The sequence below is a fragment of the Anneissia japonica genome, unplaced genomic scaffold, assembly GCF_011630105.1.
Source record: "Anneissia japonica isolate Jap-2015-1 unplaced genomic scaffold, ASM1163010v1 scaffold288049_len69269_cov183, whole genome shotgun sequence".
NCBI classification, from domain to species: domain Eukaryota; kingdom Metazoa; phylum Echinodermata; class Crinoidea; order Comatulida; family Comatulidae; genus Anneissia; species Anneissia japonica.
The window spans coordinates 1-25,172 of record NW_022713818.1 but is presented as its reverse complement, the minus strand read 5'-3'; the positions used below and the strand labels follow the sequence as shown (position 1 = coordinate 25,172).

General features: G+C 33.3%; 1 protein-coding gene across 1 annotated transcript in view; it reads right to left on the bottom strand.

Annotated features, from left to right (window-relative positions):
- LOC117108807 (fibropellin-1-like) overlaps positions 1–25,044 on the bottom strand; it is a 33,412-nt gene extending 8,368 nt beyond the window's left edge. Inside the window, exons 1-20 of the mRNA XM_033250951.1 lie at positions 24,895–25,044; positions 24,451–24,609; positions 23,593–23,751; positions 23,181–23,348; positions 22,738–22,896; positions 21,367–21,534; positions 20,310–20,477; positions 19,422–19,541; positions 18,469–18,591; positions 12,485–12,595; positions 9,585–9,719; positions 7,501–7,614; positions 6,305–6,430; positions 5,618–5,728; positions 5,403–5,513; positions 4,706–4,834; positions 4,155–4,268; positions 3,024–3,137; positions 2,256–2,366; positions 1,271–1,387 (exon numbers count right to left, since the gene is read on the bottom strand). Coding sequence (XP_033106842.1) covers positions 1,271–1,387; positions 2,256–2,366; positions 3,024–3,137; positions 4,155–4,268; positions 4,706–4,834; positions 5,403–5,513; positions 5,618–5,728; positions 6,305–6,430; positions 7,501–7,614; positions 9,585–9,719; positions 12,485–12,595; positions 18,469–18,591; positions 19,422–19,541; positions 20,310–20,477; positions 21,367–21,534; positions 22,738–22,896; positions 23,181–23,348; positions 23,593–23,751; positions 24,451–24,609; positions 24,895–24,973 — 2,596 coding nt within the window. The 5' untranslated portion in view covers positions 24,974–25,044. The remainder of the gene's footprint in view (positions 1–1,270; positions 1,388–2,255; positions 2,367–3,023; positions 3,138–4,154; positions 4,269–4,705; positions 4,835–5,402; positions 5,514–5,617; positions 5,729–6,304; positions 6,431–7,500; positions 7,615–9,584; positions 9,720–12,484; positions 12,596–18,468; positions 18,592–19,421; positions 19,542–20,309; positions 20,478–21,366; positions 21,535–22,737; positions 22,897–23,180; positions 23,349–23,592; positions 23,752–24,450; positions 24,610–24,894) is intronic.
- Positions 25,045–25,172: the final 128 nt, after the last annotated feature.

The window sequence follows — 25,172 nt, the reverse complement described above, 5'->3', positions numbered from 1 at the left end:
TGTTCAGCTGTCTTTTGGAGAATAATTTATGACAGCCACTTTAGCAAGACATCTTGAACGTCCTTGGCCATGTCCTGTCTATGTCAAGTCTACGTCATATCTTATGAGTGTAGTTCATCATTTGACTACACTATTACTTTCTGCTTTTACTACACTAGCTGCTGTGGACAATTTCAAAAGAGATTTATCATTTTTTAGTCAAACGAGGACTTGTAAAATAGACTTTAAGACCTGTTGGTTTTGATATGGGCATGGTATCCTTTTCTTTTAATCTTTAGAGGAAGACTCCCCCACAAACTTAGGGCCACACCCTTCGACTGTTGCTTAGCACTAAATATTTGGACTACCTTCATTGTTTTTTTCCTGGCCAAACCCCTGCATCATGACAGAAACAAAAATAGGCTTCCAACTGCTTGATATGATTGTTTTTGGCTACTTTAACTCATCCATGCTTTCTATGTTGGCAACTCATCAGAACAACTGTACAAGTACTGTATATACCAGATTGTTATGACTTTTTAATGAACTTTCTAGGACAAGGTCTTATCTAGCAGCTTTCTGGGTTGATAACTCAGTTGATAACTTATACCCCTTTTACACTGCCAAAGGCAGAATCGACCCAGGTTACTTCCGGATTGATCCCGGGTGCATTTCCCATTTACGTTGAACGAAAAATCCGGGTTGATCCCGAATTGCTCCCATTTTACACTGGCAACGAACTCGGGTTCAAATACAGCCCTCAGTTTTTGTTGCGATGGTGATCATCACTTCGCTCGAGTTCCTCGTCGTCACAAAACCACAATAAATTGTCAATATTGAAGCAATACCTGCAGATTGTTTTTAAATTATGCGAATTAAATCAGCAGTTTTGATATGTCTATATTGAAGCATAGAGGGTTTAATTTGAAAAGTGTCTAGGCCTAGCCCGTTGTTAGCAAAGTTTAGGCCTACCTGACAACAGCTGCTGTAGGCGCCAGGTAAGGCTTAATTCTAGAATCAAATTCCGGAATGCACCCGGGTTGTCCTACACTGAATGTGTCCCGCACGTCCTTCCCGGAAAGTTTTGCAACCCGAGTAGGATTTTTTTTATGTTTACACTAACCACAACTCGGGAGATTTTAACCCGGGTATTTGAAAATCCTGGGTTACGTCCGGAATTTTGCTTGCAGTGTAAAAACTGCCAGGTGACAATTAAGTGTCTAATATCCCCCTTGGGCAGTAGACACAAACATCACACAAAATGTAGTTCTGTACATTATTTTTTATTTACCTGCTTCGCAATTATCTCCAAAGTAGCCAGAAACACAGGTGCATGTGTAAGACAGCGTGTCAGGATGCGAAGTACATACCCCTCCATTCAAGCATGGGTTGTTAACACAGTAATCAACTAAACAGAACATGTAAACAGTTTACTTCATGCAAATGAATTGTACGATATAAATATATTTCTATGCTAATATATACGTCAATATTTCAATGCTAATATAGGTTCCTTATTATCTTCCTTCTAACCTAAATTTTTTTTTTATATGTTGTATTGTTATTCATGTGATTTGAAATGTTTTATGCATACTGGACCTCTAGGAGAAAGTAACATTTTTCGAAGAGGTAACCAAGTATAAATAACAAATAAATTAATTAATTTAAAACAATTAAATATACTCTGGTTTATTCATTCACATCAAAAAATGTATATACATAAAATTATTCGTTTGTAAAATTTTCACTAATTAATAAAAAAAAAAAAATAGGATAGTTATATAATCATAACATACATTTATATACATAACATGCCATAAAAAAAGTATGAAAATTTCAAATGTACTTAGTACATGAAAACAGAGATGGCAGCACACCCAATCATGGAAATGTAGTTTTTAATATTGACACTTTGATAATAAATTGCCAAAATGTTACATTATGTACAGGCATCTTTTCCTTTTCGCACCCCCATTCAATTAAATTCACTAATATTCCAATGCCATTTTGCATTAGGAGAAATAATATGAATCAATGTTTGCCCTACATGATGGGGGTACATTACTGAATGCTTGTGAAAAAGTGATTCAGGTGGAAATCAAACCCACGACCTCAAGATAACCAGCCTAAGGTGTTTTAACCACAAGACCATGGAGCTTGCACTTGGTGGTTAGTGATGAATCTGATCGCCAAGTAGCAGCATGTACTGCAATGTCATTCTGATTGCATTCTGCGTCAGGAGAAATTATACAAATCAATGTTTGTCTTACACTTACTTGTTAATTCACAATTGTCGCCATAAAATGGTGGTTGACAGGAACAAATGTAGGTGCCACCCGAATATGCTGTGCATGTACCGGTGTTACAAGGCATTGCTGCACATGGACCTACATAGACACAGACATGACATAAAATAATTTATTGTCACATCAGTTGAATTTGAGAAAATTGGCTTGTTATATCACATATAAATGTTTATAAAGTTTGGTAAGAAACACTGTTGCTGTTATCAATATACATAATAATTTGTCATGATCATTAATATCAATTTCTGACCATCAATTATCATCATCAACATTATTTTTATCATGATTTTCATCATCACCTTCTTATCACTTTCATTCTAATCATTACCATTCTTAAATATTCTCACGATTATAATTTGATTTCAAGAATGTAATGTAGTTCGATTTATATAGCGCTTTATACCGGAGTCTCAAAGCGCTGTGGACTAGCTCATACAGTAACTTTCTTCTCCCCTAAGTGTCTCTTCATGTCTGAGCTACCCGGTAAACCGGTACCAGCTGCTCTTGTCTGTCCACAACAGAAATGATTAGCATCATCATTACAACTCATTTTCAATAACATCATCCTTGTTATAATCATCTTCATCGACATCACTTACTTAACATCTTTGCCAATATATTCATCAAATCTTTATCAAAATCTTCACATCTTTATCATCATCCTTGACCATCACCTCTACAATTATTGATAACACAATACCTTATATATATCTAGTTTATAAACAATATGTCACTTACTAATCGGTGTCTGGCAATAAAAACCAGAATACAATTCTGTGCAGTCACATTTATAGGAAGTGCCATCCACTCTGCATGTCCCTCCATTGCTACACGCATTCATTGCACATGGGTCTGAAATCATTACAGTATTTTATTTTAACTCATTTAATAATACAACAAAAAAAAAATACACCAAACAGTAAATTTCCACTTTGAAACCTATGCTTAATTCTTTGAAGTCGCGTCCGTATAATATACGACCAATTTACTGTCGCAGGAAGCTTGCTCCGAATTAGATAGGGACTGACTGTTAGTGCTGCTGCCCTCTATTTAATGAGTAACTTAGGGGATCTCCCTATTGTTGCCGCAACTGGACGTGCGGAAGCATTCAAAATGGCCAAATCGGAAGCAATCGTTCAACGTCAGTGATGCACTTACCTTTATTTTAGCGGATGATGACAGTGGGGCTTAATGGGTTCAGTGACCTTGGTGAAAGTCACTTGGGACTTCAAAGGGTTCATTTTCAGTGGTGCTGTAGCTTAGTGGTAAGATGCTTGCCTTCCTTGCTTAGGGTCCTAGGTTCGAAACCTGTCATAACAGATTTTTTTTTTTTCATGACGAAAAATTAACTCCACTCTCTAAGCTTCATACTGACATACCAATTCATGTGAGACTTAATGTTATAAGGGATGCATGCTAGGAAAATTATAATAGCAAGTTACATCATTCTGATATGAGGGCTGCTTGTGTAGGTTAGCATGTGTACCATCTTGTTACGTTTCTCACGTCAGGGCAGCAACTGATAGTTCTTATACTTCAAAATTGTAGGTATGTTGTACATTTTGGATGGGTGTGTCTTAAGCGGGGCACTCACTGCAGCACTCGATGGCCGTCGGTTGACGTGATTCTATGGAGAACACAGCGCAACAACGCACGCGCAACAAGTTGTTTTTAATGTTTTAAAATGCCACCGACAACCAGCAGACAATGTTGCATGGTCTAGCGCATACAGAAAACGGGGTTCGATTCGTTGTCCGATGTCGTACGATGCGGTGAGTGCTTGGCTTTAGTGTATGTAGGTGTGTAGAGACAAATGCGACACTGTACTTATACATTTGGGAAAACAGGTAGGGGTGGAATTATCATTACCTGGCTGGTATGTCTGGCATCTGTCTCCAGTGAAGTATGTGGAACAGGTACAGGTGAAGCCTAACTGGTCTGATGCGCAGACGCCATTCACACACGGGTTGCTACTACAATGGTCTGGAAAATACAACAAAAACAATATACACTAAACATATTATTAGAAACTTTAATTATCAAATTTATCAATTTATAGTTTAAAGATGCAATTTGTTCTGCTATTTGGTAACCCCATTTGGAAATTTCCCCCCATAAAATAGAGAAAAATCATAAAAAATAAAATGCAACTTTTGTTAATTGATGAAAATTTATTTATATAAATTTTAGTTGAAAGCTAATAACTTACTGATAAAGGGAAGCAATTATTTTAAATAACAATATATACAACATTATGTTTCATACAAAAAAAATTATTTTAATTTTAAAAAATATGATTTCAGATAAATTATAATTTTCCATAATAATTTATGATTATACACAAATAATATTTCCCATAAAAAACTATCCTAATGAAAAAACTATCCAGCTATTGATGGTTATTAATCTAAGGGGCTTACCAACATTAGGACTGTATGTCTCACACTGATCACCAATGTATCCTGGTAGACATGTACATGAGGCCTGACCATTCGTCGTGTCCAGCGCACATGTCCCACCATTTTGACAGTAATTATTCAAACAAAGATCTGTTGACATAAGTTCAAAACAATTAGTAATTGCAATCACATTTAAAAAAATAAAATATAACAACAAATAACATAAAAATCAATTGTCAAATTATTATAATTTTAAAGAGACAAAGACAATTAATGCTCACCAAAGCATCTACTAAAACTACTTTTTTACTTTTATATTCATTTCAATATTATCCTTTAAAAAAATATTTATATATAATTATAGCACAACAATTCCTAATTCCTGCCCTGCAATATACAGTACCTATTAGTCCTAATGTATTCTTGGCAGATTGACATTATGATAGGATCCATCTCTTTTATTTTTGTTTGTGTAGGCAGCTGCCTGCACCTTGTTAAAGTGTTTTTTTTTTTTATATGTGATGATGAAATATATAAAATGAAAGGAAGGTCAGAATATTAAACGTGACATCCCATACGCAAGTGGTATATTGTTAGTGAGCCTGCACTTATACTTCAATGCCTGTTGGAAATTTAATCATCCTGAACTCTACTTAAGATACATTAGATGTCATGAGTACATGATGCAGACATGACTGTTGCTAAGAGTAGGACTCACCTTGAAATTGACATTGTTGACCCTTGAACTGTGTGGGACAAAGACAGAAGTAACTATTAGACCCTTCTAAGCATTGGCCACTATTCTGACATGGTTGTGTGGAACAAAAACCTAGAAAAAAAAAATGAATATATAAACAATAATTTTTTTTTTAACTACTGAATTCAGCTGAATAACAAGAGCTTGTTCTAAGAATGAAACAATATAATACACACCTGTGGTAGAACAGGTTGACCCAGTGAAACCACTTAAGCAAGTACACGTAAATGAAGTCCCAGTGTTGCTACAAGTACCGCCATTTTGGCACGGCCCAACAGAGCAAGCATCTGCAGTATTAAAATTCAAACATTTAAATGATGTTATACTGACTTTGAATTATTAAGTAGTGCAGTAATTAAAGTATTTGTTTATTGTTTGTAGTTTATAATGACATTAACAATACAGAGTATAATAAAATAAGGCAGTGTTTTATTTAGCCGGTTTATTCATTCACAAAGCATTTTTGCAATGATTAGTGAGGGCACACTAAAACCCTAACATTGAGAATAGGCCAATTCAGGTTTTAGCTGGAAAAAAACACTTTGTAATGATAAAAATATAGCAGATTATAATAAATTACATTCACATAAATAGCCTTTGTATTTGATGTTAAATACCAGTAATATATAAATGCAAGACAGTGGCTGCCCCACAATCTTTTTTGGTGAGCCTCCATCTTTCGAGAAACATTAGATAGTAGGAACTGCACTTAGGAGACAGGCAGGGGAAGCATTTGTATGTCATTGCAATTTATAACAGTGGTGATGCCAGCAGGGGAGGGGGGCCTGGCACCACCCCTAATTTATAACCACATTCACAAATAACAACAAGGATCTCCCTAATGCAAGTACAACAGTACATACCAAGTATTTCGCAGCGTGAACCTGTATAGCCTGTTCCACAAACACAAAAGTAGTAATCGTTGTTCTCACTAGGGCTTAAACACTCTCCCCCATTCATACATGGGGATGAGAGGCAAGGGTGTTGAGCTGGTGTAGGAAATGGAAGATTAGGTAAAAATTAACACAGTTAAAAATACAAAGGTTTGATTTATACTCTTATTAGTAAATTTCAGGAAAATAGTACATGGTAGCCTACAGTATAAAAAAAGTTTGTTGAATCGTGGACAAAAGGAAAATTTGATTTCAATAATGTTTGATAAAATTTTATTGCAATATATAAAATTTATTATCTAATATCAAAAATGGAAAACACAATGAGGAATCAGTTGTAAGTACAAGCAAATAACATGTATAATAGAACACATTAATATGTTAATATGTAAACCTACAATTTCAAACAGTTGTATGATTCAAATTTATTGGATTTAATATTCAAATCATTCAGTCGAATATCAAGAATTAGATCATATTCATAGTCTTCAATCAATCAATCATTATTATTATTATTGTAAATAATTGTAGCTGTAGAAGCCTACAAATCACAATGATGATACCTGTAACATAAAGCATCCAAAACTATCATATTTTATTTGACACAAGCATGTGACATGGCTAAAGACCATAATGCCACATCATGACCATATATAGGCAAAACATTTTTTAGTGAGCCTCTAATATTAAAAAAAACTTTCTTCTCCCCTAAGTGTCTCTTCATGTCTGAGCTAACCGGTAAACCGGTACCAGCTGCTCTTGTCTGTCCACAACAGAAATGATTAGCATCATCATTACAACTCATTTTCATTAACATCATCCTTGTTATAATCATCTTCATCGACATCACTTACTTAACATCTTTGCCAATATATTCATCAAACCTTTATCAAAATCTTTATCAAAATCTTCACATCTTTATCATCATCCTTGACCATCACCTCTACAATTATTGATAACACAATACCTTATATATATCATCCTTGTTATAATCATCTTCATCGACATCACTTACTTAACATCTTTGCCAATATATTCATCAAACCTTTATCAAAATCTTTATCAAAATCTTCACATCTTTATCATCATCCTTGACCATCACCTCTACAATTATTGATAACACAATACCTTATATATATCTAGTTTATAAACAATATGTCACTTACTAATCGGTGTCTGGCAATAAAAACCAGAATACAATTCTGTGCAGTCACATTTATAGGAAGTGCCATCCACTCGGCATGTCCCTCCATTGCTACACGCATTCACTGCACATGGGTCTGAAATCATTACAGTATTTTATTTTAACTCATTTAATAATACAACAAAAAAAAAATACACCAAACAGTAAATTTCCACTTTGAAACCTATGCTTAATTCTTTGAAGTCGTGGTCCGTATAATATACAGACCAATTTACTGTCGCAGGAAGCCTGCTCCGAATTATATAGGGACTGACTGTTACTGCTACTGCCCTCTATTTAATGAGTAGCTTAGGAGATTTCCCTATTGTTGCCGCAACTGGACGTGCGGAAGCATTCAAAATGGCCAAATCGGAAGCAATCGTTCAACGTTAGTGATGCACTTACCCTTATTTTAGCGGATGATGACAGTGGGGCTTAATGGGTTCAGTGACCTTGGTGAAAGTCACTTGGGACTACAAAGGGTTCATTTTCAGTGGTGCTGTAGCTTAGTGGTAAGATGTTGGCCTTCCTTGCTTAGTGTCCTAGGTTCGAAACCTGTCATAACAGATTTTTTTTTTCTCATGACGAAAAATTAACTCCAATGTCTAAGCCTCATACTGACATACCAATTCATGTGAGACTTAAAAGGGATTATAATGCATCCCTTATAATGTTATAAGGGATGCATGCTAGGAAAATTATAATAGCAAATTACATCATTCTCATATGAGGGCTGCTTGTGTAGGTTAGCATGTGTACCATCTTGTTATGTTTCTCACGTCAGGGCAGCAACTGATAGTTCTTATACTTCAAAATATACTTCATAAATGTATGTAAAACGTGTTTTTGAAAGACAAGTGTATATTAATGGTCAATTAATATATGATTTACAAGCCAGATAGGTCCATTCTAATGAATTGTCAAGGCACTTTAAACATCACCAGTGTTCATTGTTGGCTTTTCCTACCTAACTTCTTCTTAATCCCATTATATATTAAAACAACTACATCATTCATAATAAATACTAAATCATAAAACTGGTGTAATACTACAAAATGCATAGTTTAAATATTAATTTTAAAAAATCATAAAATCGGTGAGTTGCAACTCTTCTAACCAAGAACAAAATTCTAAAATATCTGAAAATGCTAAGGATAACAAGTTTACATCAAAAAGTGTAAATACTTCACCAAAAATTCAGTAGCAGGGAATTTTAATCACTTAATTTCAAAAGGATATTGACTGACATTGTATCTACAATACATGCATACAGTGGTGGTATCAGGACCCTGACAGATGGGTCACATCCCCCTCAGCCCCACCCATCATGACTGAGCCTGTTCCACAAGAACAAATGTAGTAAGCATCTCCCAAAAATGTATGGGGATGAAAGACATCGGTGAATTCAGCTGATTTTAATAACAAGAACTTGTTCTAGAATAAAAATACATAATACACACCTGTGGTAGTAGAACAGGTGGACCCAGTGAAACCACTTAAGCAAGTACACAAGTACCGCCATTTTGGCACGGCCCAACAGAGCAAGCATCCGCGGTATTAAAATTCAGACATTTAAATGTTATACTGACTTTGAATTATTAAGTAGTGCAGTAGCAGTATAAATATTTGTTTATTTTGTTTGTAATTTATAATGACATTCACAATACAGAGTATAATGATATAAGGCAGTGTTTATTTAGCCGGTAGTATACCTATTCATTCACAAAGCATTTTTGTGATTATTAGTGAGTAACTCCACTCCAACACACTCCAACCCTAACATTGAGGATAGGCCAATTCAGGTTTTAGCCTGAAAAAATACTTTGTAATGATAACAATATAGCAGATTATAATAAATTACATTCACATAACCAGTGTTTCAATTTGATGTCAAATACCAGTAATATATAAAAAAAACAGGACATTGACTGTCCCACATTGTAATTTATAATAGGGGTAGCACCAGGGTGGAGGGGGGGGGGCTGGCTCCACTCCTGATTTATAACCGCATTCACAAGTAACAACAAAGGTCTCCCTAATGCAAGTATTGACGACAACAGTACATACCAAGTGTTTCGCAGCGTGAGCCAGTATAGCCTGTAACACATGAACAAATGTAGTAATCGTTGTTCGCAGGTTTGACACATTGTCCCCCATTCATGCATGGGGATGACAGACATGGGTCTTGAGCTGGGGTAGGTACTGTAATAGAGAAATGAAAGAATAGATAAAAATTAACACAGTTAACAATACAAAGGTCTGGTTTATACACACGTATTAGTAAATTTCAGGAAATTAATACAATATAGTAGTGGTACAGTGTATAAAAAAAATTGCTAAGGTAAAGTGGACAAAAGGAAAATTTGATTTCAATAATAATGTTTGATAAAAGTTATTGTAATAAATATATAACATTTATTATATCTAATATAAAAAATGGAAAACACAACGAGGAATCATTTGTAAGTACAAGCAAATAACATGCATAATAGAATACATTAATATGTTAATGAACTGTAAACCTACAATGATTCATATTAATTGAATTTAATATTCAAATAATTTAGTCAATTACCAAGAATTAGATCATATTTGTAATTAAAGTCTACAATCAATCAATCATTATTATAACACTATTGTAAATAATTGTAGCTGTAGAAGCCTACAAATCACAATGATGACACCTGCAACATAAAGCATCCAAGACTACCATATTTTATTTGACATAACCTATGACATGCCTAAATTAATATGGTCATGATGGTGATGTCACATTATGACCATATATAGGCACATCATTACCATATATGGGTAATCAACAGTTTTTATTCAAACAAAATTTAATAATCTGAACAGAGCTTTACAAGATTTCAGCTACTGTATCATTAGCATCCAGGAAAAAGAAAAGGATTTTGTGACGAGGAAGTAAAATTATGTTAGTAAATGTTTTGTACAAATATATCAAATTTATTAAAATTATATTAGAATGATACACTGTAATATAAAAACAAAAGGGACAACAAATAAAAACAAAGCAAAATATTAATGATACATGTATAATGCCAAAAAAAAACAAAAAAAAAACCAAAGAATACTTGGTATAATGAAATATACCTCAATTAAAGCAGTGCTAATTGAAATTCAATATTTTACCTATACTTATATCAAAATTAAGTGTGAGTGTATCATTGCTGGCCATCTAGAGGTGCCATCATCATAATTTCTTTTTTACCTTACACCCAGCTATGTGGGGCTGAAGTGGTCTTGATCCTCCACCTGTGAACGTCCCTCCCTAAGCCCCTCTATTTCAAATTTCTGGATTTGCCATTGTTTGCAAATAATTACTGTACAGTTAATACAAACAGAAAACAGAATAATGTTTTGCTTCTATTTGGAGTATGTTTTATAATTAATTACCAGTGACCTTAAATGGCTTTTACTGTACCACACTGTTCAATTTCCAGTAGGTGAAAAATTAATTAAATCACGATATTTGTTTTAAAAAGTATTATATTTTTTACAAGATTCCTTTAAAGTTATTTTAACATGTCACTGACTGTCTTGAACACAGTGTGTAATTCTTTTCCTATATCTTTGTATAGTATTTTTACAGTGCAATGAGAGCTTGCTTATATGCGCTGCATAAGAATGAACTATTATTATTATTGTTATTATTATTATTATTACTATTATTATTATTATTATTATTATTATTACTATTATTATTATTATTATTATTACTTTGTCAAAAATTATGAATGAATATAACATATCAAACAAAAAATTACTCCAAAGAATCTTCGCTGCCAGCATGCTACTTTGCTGCACAAAGAGCCTAAAAGATTTCTACTAAAAATAAGTGTACTGGCGCCCTCAGTGCACTGGTAGATGCAGCCACCACATTTAAAAAAGCCACCAAAAATAGACACACACCTCCACACCAATTTTACAGCACGTAATGTAATTCAGTAAATAGTTGCTAAGTTGCAAAAAATTGTGAAACCTTGAACTCAAATTCCAGTATCACAATACAATAAATGAATATTTTAATTAATTTTCATTTAATTTGGTAATATTATCTGATCAAATGGAACTTCACCTCATGAGTATTCATTACTGGAATGAATAGGAGAAATGAGTAAATAAAAAGTCACTTGTATAAAATGAAAGCATTAATATTAATTGCTGAAGCTTGGATTACAGGTGAGGCTATAGATCATTGTGTGAATTAGAATGAAAATAGCGATTACTGTACAATAACAGGCAGGGTAAAATATTAGGCAGGATATATATATCAATGCAATTTTGATCTAATTGTGAAACTGGAGATATTCAACAATTAACTGTCTGTATTTGAAAGCTACACAAACTTGAAAAATAAAAATCTGATATTTTGAGTTGCTTATTTTGTATACTTAAGTAAGCTATTAGCATTTAATTGAAAAATCATTTGCCTTGCCAGATAATGGATGAATAATAGGTACCATTTATAATCTTGGCAAACAAAAATGTGTTAATCAGTGAAAAATATGTTCTGTGTCAGAAGCTGATTGATAATATACTTGAAATGAGCAATTCAATGCGATAATTTAATTTTTAAAGATTTTTACAACATTTACAAACAATGTCCTGGACATGTGAAGCGCTTTAACAGGCCTTGTAGGCGTTAGGCGCTATATAAAAAGTCTAACATATTATTATTATCAAAATGAAGTATTTATACATTATACAAGAGAACTGTTAGTTTAAATGCTTACTATATAGTTTTTTAAATTTCTATTAGTACTATGTTAGTACTTCACCAACTCTATGAAATGGTATGATTAATGAAGAGTAATAAATGAAACATATTAAATAAAATTCTAAAAAACTTTAAAATAAGAGTAGCTGCTAAGTTATCACAAACAGGTAAAACCAAAGAGGACAAAAAACCCAGTAGCAACAGGAATAAATGGTAGACCAAGTACCTTCACACTGCAGTCCAGTAAATTCTGGTGCACAGTAGCACCTGAACCTGGTTGCTTCTACAGTACAATACCCATCATTAAGACAAGGATTTGAGTCACATGGGTTAGAAGCTAGAACGAAATCAAAATAATGACTTTAAATGAGCGAATCTTATGGGAATAAAACTTCAGGTGTGATTATCATACTTAAAATGACAGCCCTTTGTTTTATTTTTTTCTTCTGTGACTTAAAAAAAGAAAGAAATATCTCTGAAAAAAATTTTTTTTGGAGAGACCACAGGGTCAACAAACTGTGGCTAATCTTTACAGCCAATCACATGATGAGTTGGTCAGGATGCTTATATTTCCAAAATGCAGTAACAGAACATATGGGAAAGCCATGTTAAGCAATGATGAACAGCTTTGATTATGTGTGGCAAAGACAAGCCAAACCAGTCACTCGTCGCAAATCCTGTTTCGGAGATAATGGCCAAAACATGCTGGAATGTAAAAATTTGGAAATCTATTTTATTGCCCTAAACGAACCTTTATATAACTATACATCAAGATATGATGTTATTTTCCCCATTTTCAATGTTGAAATAAACATTTTTAACAATTTGGTGATGGTTTCTGCCTAAGAAATGCCCAAAATCAGAAACTTTGAAGGCTGATTTCTCAAATATTGTTCTTTAAACAGCTGTAAGTTTCTCCTGTAACTTCAACGATATGTCGCATTTAAATAATTCTTTTACAATTTCATAGCTCTCATTTTACTGTTTAACACAGTATTATTAACTAATAATCAATTTTTGCGACGGGTGACAGGTTTGGCTGGTCTTTGCCACATATTTCTTAAATCATTATCATTTCTTATATACTAGTAACAGTGTCCTTGGGTGTTCTGCAAAATACTGAGCATAAGGAACTCTTAAAAAAGCAAACTGTTATTCCAGTGCTGTTATATAAACGACATGACTATATAGTATTGCTGTGCAGGATAGTAACACCTCTAAATATGTACTTTTAAATTGCAATTGAGTGGAGAAAAGAAAATAATAGTTAATAACAAATGAAATAATTAATCAATTAAACCATTATTAAAAAACTTCTGTAGATCAAAACACCTTCCATCACAAAGCTAAAAATACATAAAAACTCCAGTGTCACAAATCACGAATGAAAGAAATAAACATGCGGCTTGATAGTGAGCAGGGCGTATAGGCTTAGCCAGCGAGACATCCGGCCGTCTTTTGGACGGCCTACAATTATTTATGACGGCCACTTTAACCGTGACGGCTTGGCCTAATCAGCTTGGCCTAGCCTAATTGGGCCTAGTCTACCATTAGCAAATTCTTTATAATCTTCAAATCTATCAAATGTTACAATAAACTAAAGCTAAATAATATTTACTTTTTGGAGTGGAGTTAAATAGCTTGGTGGTTAAGATGCTTGCCTTCCAATCCCAGGTCCTGGGTTCAATTCCTGCCAGTTGCAGGAATTTTTTCTCACGACATAAACAACTCCACTCCCTAAATCTCATATGGAGATTTAGTTTGTGTAAAGCATCGTATGTTTGTCTTGTGAAAGGGATTGTCACCTACAAGTAGGACAGCGATATATATTCGCTATTGGCAATCCTTGGCACATGTGTTGTGTGAAAGAAAGAATATTAATTTACGTTTGATAAAAACAACATTTATTGATTGAATGTACGTTTGTTTTTGTACCAATATTCGGTGGAGATTCACAAAATGGGAGTGCCACGCCCACTGCCTTCCACTTTGGACGGCCTATTTTGTTTTTCTGACTAAACCCCGGGCACGGCGTAATAATTTTAAAAAGGGGCCTGTATATTCTACCCTGGACATTGTTAAATATGGTACAATATGAAGACAACAAAGTGGTAGACAATAGAACACAGACATGATCCATATATACACTTCACATGTCATAATCATTGCTTTTATCATAACTTTTGTTTTTATTAAACCATTGTAAAGAATATATTTATTTTTGCAATATTTTTTTCAAGGCCTGTACTGTAGTACAGCCACTCATAATACCTGCACATACCATGAACCTTTGGCAATTCCACAGTCTTTCTATAATTTTTAAATCATTATCCAACACATATTTTACAAGTACCACTCAAGGAAATATAAAAAAAAAAACCCAATCAGATAAAAAAATGTTTGGAACATATTCTCAGAGTTTATAAACATCTTTTCAGTAAAGATATTCCAAGTTTTAAAGTATTCAATCACATTTTTGTTTCGTTTTTCTTTTGATCGTAAGAAATACAGCAGAAGGATAACATTCCAACTTTAAAGCTTACATTTATTGTGTAACAATCCTAACCAACTTTCATTGTGTACGAGTGAACCTGCATTCTTTCATTTGTATACAATTGTTTGCAAGTGTCATGCAGGCAAAGTACAGGTACATTTTGGTGAAAAATACACCATACAAATATAAGTCAGTCAAGAAATAGCTGTGTCCTAATAATCGATTCAAATAAATTAAGTGATTGCTACAAATACAGTGACATTCAGTCTGTCTGCATTCTGTTCAGCTCAACCAATAGTATTATTCATTGATATAAATTATTAATCAATTGATAATATATGTGGCAAAGACAAGCCAAACGAGTCACTTGTCGCGAAAGTCAATTTTTAATTATTAATACAGTTTTAAAAATGAAAATGAGAGCTATAAAATGGTAAAGAATCATTTAAATCCGACATTTCCTTATGAAGTTACAAGCATTTAAACATACAGCTGTTGCAGAATATTTGAGAAATCAGCTTTCAAAGTTTATGATTTCAGGCATTTCTCAGGCAGAAACCATCAACAAATTGTTCAAAATTGTAGTTTTAACGTTGAAAATGGCAAAAATAACAGCATATCATGATGTAGAGATATATAAAGGTTAAGTTAGTGCACGCGATAAAATAGATTTCGAAAATTCAGACATTTCAGCATGTTTTGGCCAATGTCTTGAAACACGATTTGCATCGAGTGACTGGTTTGACTTGTCTTTGCCACACAGAAAATCAACTGATAATATTCAATCAGATGAGCATTAATCTACTGATTGATTAGATCTATTGATCAATAAACTGAAAATAAATCCACTAATAATCAATCAATTAGTAATCATCTCATAATTGTATCAACTGATAATTGATATATATGAATTAACTGATAATCAATCAATTGAAATTGAACTGAATCAATAAACAGATAATCAATTTATTACTGATCAGCTGATAATCAATTAAGTACTGACCAAATAATAGTCAATTGATATTGATAATCAATCAACTGATGATGCACCTACTGCTAATATATTATCAAATTATCAATTAACTGATCATAAATATACTGATAATAAATCAGCTAATAATCAATAAACTGATTAATTATTACACAGCTGATGACCAAAACTGATCACACATTAACTTCCAATAAATCAACTGATAATCAGTTAATGTCTGATCAAATAATTTATTAAACTGATAAATGTCAATCAGTATGGATACAGACTAATCAGTCATTTTCAATCAATCAATCGACCAACCAACCAACCAACCAACCAATCAAGCAGGCTAAAAAGGCCAAGTAAAAATAGACACTAATGCCTAGGTGGTATAATAATAATAATTCTGGATTTATATAGCGCCTCACGTTGACACAACCTCAAGGCACTTAACAACAAAAGAGAAGAAAAAAATATAAAAAATAAAAAAAAAAAAAAAAAACCAAAACAAATGCAAATGTACCAAAAAATTATTATCAAATAATTACAATTATTATTATGATCATGCCAGTGCTATTGCCCTATATACTCGGGTTCGTGCCATAAATACCTCACAGAAAATAGATACCTTCATTTTCACAATGGGTGCCGAGATACAATGGATCACAGACACACACGTAACTGTGATTACTGTTAGGAGTGTCAAAACATGTTCCACCATTTTCGCATGGCATTGATTCGCAGGTAGCAACTGAAGAAATTAGTAGTATCACGTTTATGGAATAAATATACAGTATAGAATTTCAAAAAAGGAAAGACAATTACAACATTGTGATGTGCCCATATAAGGGAATTACAGTATGATGTCACTGTCAGGTTAGGTACACCCAATATAGGCATATGACATCTTGACATCTTAACATGCAACCTTAAATCTGTAGTGAAAGAAACATCATGGTTTGGTTGACAACACAAGTTTTCGTAATCTTGAAAGCTCTGATAAGGGCATTATAATAGAGGCAGTAGAGCTACAAAAAAAGATCTATTAATCAATTAGCCGAGTGTTTCTAGAGCTCATCATGAGGGCAGTATAACAGAGGCAGTAAGAGCTAAAAAGATCTATTAATCAATAAACTATTAATCAATCAGCCTCATGAGGGCAGTATAATAGAGGCAGGGATCTAATAAAGATTTATCAATCGGCCGAGTGTTTCTAGAGCTCCTCATCGAAGCAAAAAAAAACAAAAAAAAACAGGAAGTCGCACAAATACTTGTTACCATGTTGCTACACGCATAGTGCAATAAAGTGCCAATAATGGCATACCAATAATGGCATACCATTAAAAATCTGTTAGATCAAAATAAAAAAAAAATGCTCAAATGATGCTGACTCAACAACCCATACAATAACTACACCATTGAATTCTATAGAAAGAACCATACAAGTAAAAAACCTCATAGCGTGAATAATGATAAAATCTTTCAAATAAAACAAGAAGATCAGCCACAAATGGGGACTTTTTTAGCCTAATAAAGGCTTAAATCACATCCAAAGAAATCCTACAGTACAGGACTTTAAATAGTACAGTATCCGGTTGAGAATTTGTTTACAATTAATTATTTTCCTATCGTATTGTGTACCAAAAATTGTTTTAATAAAATAGGGAAATTTTTTTCTTTTACCATCATAGAAGCTCAAATCAAATATAAAGAAAGCCTACAGTAGAGGCATTTAAAAGTACAATAACCGGTTATAAAATTAATTGTTAATTGTTTTGCAACTTTTTAAAATCATATACATAACCAATTCAAGTCACAGCACTGACAATCGTTCATAGTGAATGGTGCATGTATAATTATAGTACCGTATACCCAGAGTAACAACACAGAGTAAAAGAATATGCAACGTCTGTATTAAAACCGACAGTGGGAAAACTCATGCTCCAATCATACCTGTTGACATAAATCGTCAGCCCGGATAAACATAATACAGTAGTATTGGATCATTTTGATTCAAATACAACCATGTTATGATAGTGCATCAAAATGCTTCACTTATTTGTAGAATTATTAAAATGTACATAAGATGAGTTTGAAGACCGCATGAGTGTATATAATGCTTGACTGCAATATTCATTCATGCATTTTAAAATAAAAGGGAAGACTATTAGGAAGATAATGCAGGTCCAGTGTGCCTTATGAAACTACATGCAAGTGTATAGAAACTAGGAATTCAGGATTTACAACAATTGTGGCGGTGTGGTTGAGTGCCCATTCACAAATCCCAAGGTTGCGGATTTAACACCTCTCTAAACACCTTGTAATAAAACATGTTGTTCATAAAACCCACATGCAAGAGTATGCTAAAAGGATAATGGAATTCAGCTTTGTAAACATACTGTATATAACAGTTATGTCAGTGTGGTTTAGTGTTCAAACAAAACCAATGGTTTGTAGACCTTGCAAAACATGTTATTTATCTATGGTACCTACAGTAAACATGGTGGAGAAAAGACCTATACAGCTCATACAACAAGCAAATACAGAATACTGATGACATGATTTGAAATTTCTGAGACGCCCTTCATCAACAATGTAAATAGAGTAACAGTGGTTTCATGTCATTGCCAAATTTCAAACGATTCTGCCCTGTTTGAAAGTTGTTGTCATTAATGTTTGTAAACGAGTGCAGTAGATGAACCAATCCTTTCCATATGAAGGCATGCACCGCTCATTACTCTACCTGGTTTTTCACAAGTTTTTCCGTAGTACGCGTCGGGACATACGCACCGGAAGTAGTAGTACTGGCTATCACAATGGCCACCATTTTGACAAGGGTCTGACAAGCAGGGATCTTGTGTATGATCTGTTGCATTGTGGGAAGGAAGTTATGATGGTCAAATTTATTCAAAATTTAATTTATTCAATGATGGTAAACAATAAAATAATGGTATACAATACAGAAAAGAAAAAGGGAAAGGTAAGTAAAATAAAATTATACCATCATTTGGATCATGATTAGAAGTACTGTAGAACGTGTCTCATCACGACCCCACGAAAAGAGAAAGAAATAGGTGAAATGAAAAATCTTAAGAGGTACCATAATTAATTACTGATGGTACAATGATAAATATTCTTTTTAAATTTTACTTTTAAAGACAGGTATACAAACTGAATTTTTAAATGAAACACTGATGCTATGCCATAAATTAGGACCAGCAACAAAAACCAAAAATTGAGTCTGACGAAGGGAACAGAAGCACTTCTAAAATTACATGCGTTGGGTCTCCACGGTGCATCTAACAATTGTAACATAGGAAGGGGAAGCATTTTTTTAAATATTAAAACTGAGGTGATGGACTGTACAATTGTTTTTCAAAATATACTTCCCAAATATTATGAAAGTAAATGTGAATCTATTCATTATTGATTACCAATGGTAGTTTTACTTATATTGCTCAATAGTTTTTGTTTTGTTATATTTGATACCTTATCTTTTATAAAACTAACTTCAGGTTTTGGCTACTGATTTGAATATGTATTTGTGAGTTTTAAAAAAAGAATAACAAATCCAAGAAAGTTAATTAATTTTAAATAGCAAAAAATTAAAAAGAGCCAAATCAGTACTCTATGATTAAATGAATCAGCTTTTATACATCCACTGAATGCAAGCGTATTGAAAATGGTTCTTTTTACCTGGCTCAACCTCACAATGTGAGCCAGTGTAACCTGCCGTACAAAAGCAAATATAACCGCTGCTAGTTGGCTCACAAACGCCACCATTTTGGCATGGCCCCTCATCACATGTGGAAAATTCTGGAAGAAATTATGGAGGAAAACACAGAAATTAGTTAAAAATATGAGAGATATACAGTATGGTATGAAATTCCACAAATGGGAAAATCATGTCTTGAAATTAATTGTACATCAGTATCAAATTCTGCAAACAATTGTAATGAAATACTCGATTGGATTCCAAAATTCACATCTTGACTTATTATTTCTGATACACATTAATTGTATTGTTAATTAACACACAACATGAATTAAAACAACTCATAATAATATTTTGAAGATATATAAGATTTAATATTAAAGGGCAAGGTATTATATAAAGATATGAAAGATATTTATAAATCCTAGACTCAGAACCTGAAGATCGAGAAACCAATACTATATACCACTAAGGTTTCATCTAACAAGGAATTATTATGAAGATATAACACTTAAAAAATAACGAAGGTAAATAAAAATGAGTTTCAATGTTATCCATCTTTATCACACTTATTTATGTTACACTGGGTGATCATTATAAATTAAATAATTAATTTAAAAAAAAAGTTATAGTAGTAGTAATAATAATGATAATAATAATAATAATAATAATAATGTATAAATTGATTATATAGTGTCAGTGCAGTTCTTAACTGTCTATGAATCTCAACATTCTGCTCAATTTAACTTGATGTACACAAAAACATTAAAAAAAAACTGAGATGGACATTCATCTTCTCTTCTCCTTAACAATATCATGACTTGCCAATATATTGATTGGGATGAATGATTTAGTAGTTACTACAATACCTGTCTTATTCTCACAATGTTGCCCAATATAACTTGCTACGCATTCACAAACATAAGAACGACCTGGATAGGGGTATCTCTCTTCCTCAGTTACTAAATCATGGCATGTTCCATTATTTTGACAGGGGTTATATGAACAATTTTTAGTATCTTCAATGTTTTCCACATCTGGGAATCAAATGTCATCAAATCATTTTTTTTTATTGTACATGGTAAGAAATATATATGATACAGGTTACTGCCAACCAAGCTTTCCAAAATGAATCATGCGGACACCGTCATATGGGTAAATTGGGAAGATGAAATGCAGAATTTAAAAAAAACAAAAAACAAGAAGTGCAACCTCAAAGTGAATGTAATTAAAACAATCAAGGTTCCAATGGGAAAAATGCAACCTGCATTACTCACAAAACCTATCATAATGCCAAAATACTGAAAACATACAAAGTGTCAAACAATAAATTGATTTCTGAATATGCAGAATATATACAGTAGGAACTATTATGCACAGATAATCAGCATCCAAATATGAATAGTATTGTAAATATAAAAGCATTAGATAGTCTTAAAGTACAGTATGAGGTGAAATGTGAAATGAGGTGAAAATAAATTATATTCTCGTCAAATCAACAAACCTTAAAATTTAAAAGGATTAAAATCAGAGCACTGAACTCTGATGCAAAGCATTGGAAGTGAAATTGTTTATAGTTGCAGAAAAAAAACCCATTATGATTGATGCAGGATTTGAACCCGGAACTGTAGGTCTATAAGACTAACACCATCTGCAGCTCCACTAACGAATGGTGGTGGTATCTACAATTCAGTGTTCAGTGTAAAATACAGATTTATACTTTTAGGACATTATTATTTTAAACCCTTAGAAAAGGTGTGCAATCCACATTTTAGCTAAAAGTGGAGTACACACGCACAAATATATATGACCGGCCTGAGAACATATCCCTCTCAAATCTCCTTTAAAAACAATAGAAATCGCATGCAACAGAAAAAAAATTTAAAAGGCTAAATATTTTTTAGATTATCCTATTTAGGTGCCTACCTGTGGATGAGATATTTTCACAATGTTGACCAGAAAACTGAGGTTCACACACACAAATATACGTCCGGCCTGAGAACATATCCCTCTCAGATTCCGTGGTCAAATCATAGCATGTTCCATTATTTTCACAGGGATCAGAAGCACAGTTAACCACATCTACTACCTCAACTGTGTTTTAAACACAGAAAATATCAACATACTACAACCATGTGCATTAATGAATGCCATACTGAAATACCTTTAAAATTGTGCACATTAACAATGTACACCCATCAGGTTTGAAATACAGACATAATGAACACAGACCTGTGTTCCACCTACATGTTCCCTGTCAATTGTTAGACCCAGAACAATAAATCAATTATTTCAACATGCAGATTATTCTGTATTGACATAATTGCTTTTTTTCTTGCTGAGATGACTTGATAAAAAAACAGAAAGTACTTGAAATAGTTTGTACAAGACACTACAAAGGCCAATAGAGTACTACAGTGTTACGTCACGATACCATGTGATACTACACTGTTGCTATCGTTGCAAAATGAGTTCAACCGGATGCCATTTTCTCTACTCACAAACCACTGATCCCAATTTCTAACGTAATTATTAAGATGTAGTATGTATCTTAGATTTTTTTTGTAAATTTTAATTGATGATTAAATGCGTGTTTGATAACTAATATAATGCGAGCTTTTGTGTTTTTTTAGTATATTTTGATAGTAAAATATTAGATTTTAAAATGCCTATTCCAAAAAAGCTTAGTCATTCAGGCATAATAAACGGTAACCAACATCTGGTTGGGAGCAGAGGGCGCCACCTGGCGTTGTGACGACACGACTATGGTATTCTATAGGTTTGAGTTGAAACAGTCTACCTTCTTTTCAAAATAACACAAACCTCATTGGCAGTGTAAAAAAAACAATTTCAAGACTAAATATTTTTCAGACTATCCTATTGTAGGTGCCTACCTGTGGATGAGATATTTTCACAATGTTGACCAGAAAACTGAGGTTCACACACACAAATATATGACCGGCCTGAGAACATATCCCTCTCAGATTCCGTCAAATCATAGCACGTTCCATTATTTTCACAGGGATCAGAAGCACAGTTAACCACATCTACTATCTCAACTGTGTATCAAATGCAGACAATATCAACATACAGTACTACAACCATGAGCATTAATGAATGCCATACAGAAATAGCTTTAAAATAGTGCTCAGAAAAATGATATATATCCATCAGATTTTAAATACAGGCACAGTAAACACAGACCTGTGTTGTTAAAACAGAAATTTCCATGCAGAAAAGAAAAATAATACTATGTAATGAGTGACACCACAAAAGATACTAAAGTCTCACATCTACCTGTATTTTCACAGTGTTGGCCACTAAATGATGGTTTGCAACCACAGACATACAACCTGCCTGAGAAGAGTTCTGTCTCAGCCTCTGTTAAGTCGAAGCAGGTTGCATTATTTTGACAGGGGTTAGATGCACAGTTTACAACATCTACATGTTCCCCACCTGAATGTTACACACACAACAATAAATCAATTATTTTAATCATCCAACTAAGACTTTCACATTGTCTTAATATTGATACTGTTTATTGTTTTCTTTTTGCTGAATGGCCTGATAAAGAACAGAAAGGACTTAAATTAGTTTCTACAAGACATTACAAAGGCCAAAAGGTTTTTAATGAGTTGAAAATTCTACCTTATCTTTTCAAAACAAAGTAAATCTCATGCAACAACAAAAAAATTCAAACGACTAAATATTTTTTAGATTATCCTATTGTAGGTGCCTACCTGTGGATGAGATATTTTCACAATGTTGACCAGAAAACTGAGGTTCACACACACAAATATATGACCGGCCTGAGAACATATCCCTCTCAGATTCCGTGGTCAAATCATAGCATGTTCCATTATTTTCACAGGGGCCAGAAGTGCAGTTAACAACATCTACTACCTCAACTGTGTATCAAATGCAGACAATATCAACATACTACAACCATAAGCATTAATGAATGCCATACAGACTACAGCTTTAAAATAGTGCACAGAAAAATTATATACATCCATCAGGTTTTAAATACAGGCACAATTAACATACTGTAGACCTGTGTTGTTAAAACAAAAATTTCCATGCAGAAAAGTTTGAAAAATAATACTATTGTAATGAGTGATACCACAAAAGATACTAAAATCTCACATCTACCTGTATTCTCACAGTGTTGGCCACTAAATGATGGTTTGCAACCACAGATATACAACCTGCCTGAGAAGAGTTCTGTCTCAGCCTCCGTTAAGTCGAAGCAGGTTGCATTATTTTGACAGGGGTTAGATGCACAGTTTACAACATCTACATGTTCCCCACCTGAATGTTACACACACAACAATAAATCAATTATTTTAATCATCCAACTAAGACTTTCAAATTGTCTTAATATTGATACTGTTTATTTTTTTTCTTTTTGCTAATGGGCCTGATAGAAGAGAAAGGACTTAAAATTGTTTCTACAAGATATTACAAACGCCAATAGGTTTTTAATGAGTTGAAAAAGTCTACCTTATCTTTTCAAAACAAAATAAATCTCATGCAACAACAAAAAAATTCAAAAGACTAAATATTTTTTTATATCCTATTGTAGGTGCCTACCTGTGGATGAGATATTTTCACAATGTTGACCAGAAAACTGAGGTTCACACACACAAATATACGACCGGCCTGAGAACATATCCCTCTCAGATTCGGTGGTCAAATCATAGCATGTTCCATTATTTTCACAGGGGCCCGAAGCACAGTTAACAACATCTACTACCTCAACTGTGTATCAAACGCAGACAATACCAACATACAGCAATGAGTATTAAATGAATGCTAACAGAAATAGCTTTAAATAGTGTGCAGTAACAAATTACAGTACTATAACTTCCATTACATATTTTTAATACAGACAAAATGAACACAGACCTATGTTGTTAAAACAGAAATTTCCATGCAAAAAAGGTTCAAAAATAATACTATGTTATGAGTGTTACTACTGTATAAAAGATACTAAAATCTCACATCTACCTGTATTCTCACAGTGTTGGCCACTAAATGGTGGTTTGCAACCACAGACATACAACCTGCCTGAGAAGAGTTCTGTCTCAGCCTCTGTTAAGTCGAAGCAGGTTGCATTATTTTGACAGGGGTTAGATGCACAGTTTACAACATCTACATGTTCCCCACCTGAGAGTTACACACACAACAATAAATCAATTATTTTAATCATCCAACTAAGACTTTCACATTTTCTTAATATTTATAACTGTTTATTTTTTTCTTTTTGCTGATGGGCCTGATAGAAGAGAAAGGACTTCAAATTGTTTCTACAAGATATTACAAACGCCAATAGGTTTTTAATGAGTTGAAAAAGTCTACCTTATCTTTTCAAAACAAAATAAATCTCATGCAACAACAAAAAAATTCAAAAGACTAAATATTTTTTTAGATTATCCTATTGCAGGTGCCTACCTGTGGATGAGATATTTTCACAATGTTGACCAGAAAACTGAGGTTCACACACACAAATATACGACCGGCCTGAGAACATATCCCTCTCAGATTCGGTGGTCAAATCATAGCATGTTCCATTATTTTCACAGGGGCCTGAAGCACAGTTAACAACATCTACTACCTCAACTGTGTATCAAACGCAGACAATACCAACATACAGCAATGAGTATTAATGAATGCTAACAGAAATAGCTTTAAATAGTGTGCAGTAACAAATTACAGTACTATAACTTCCA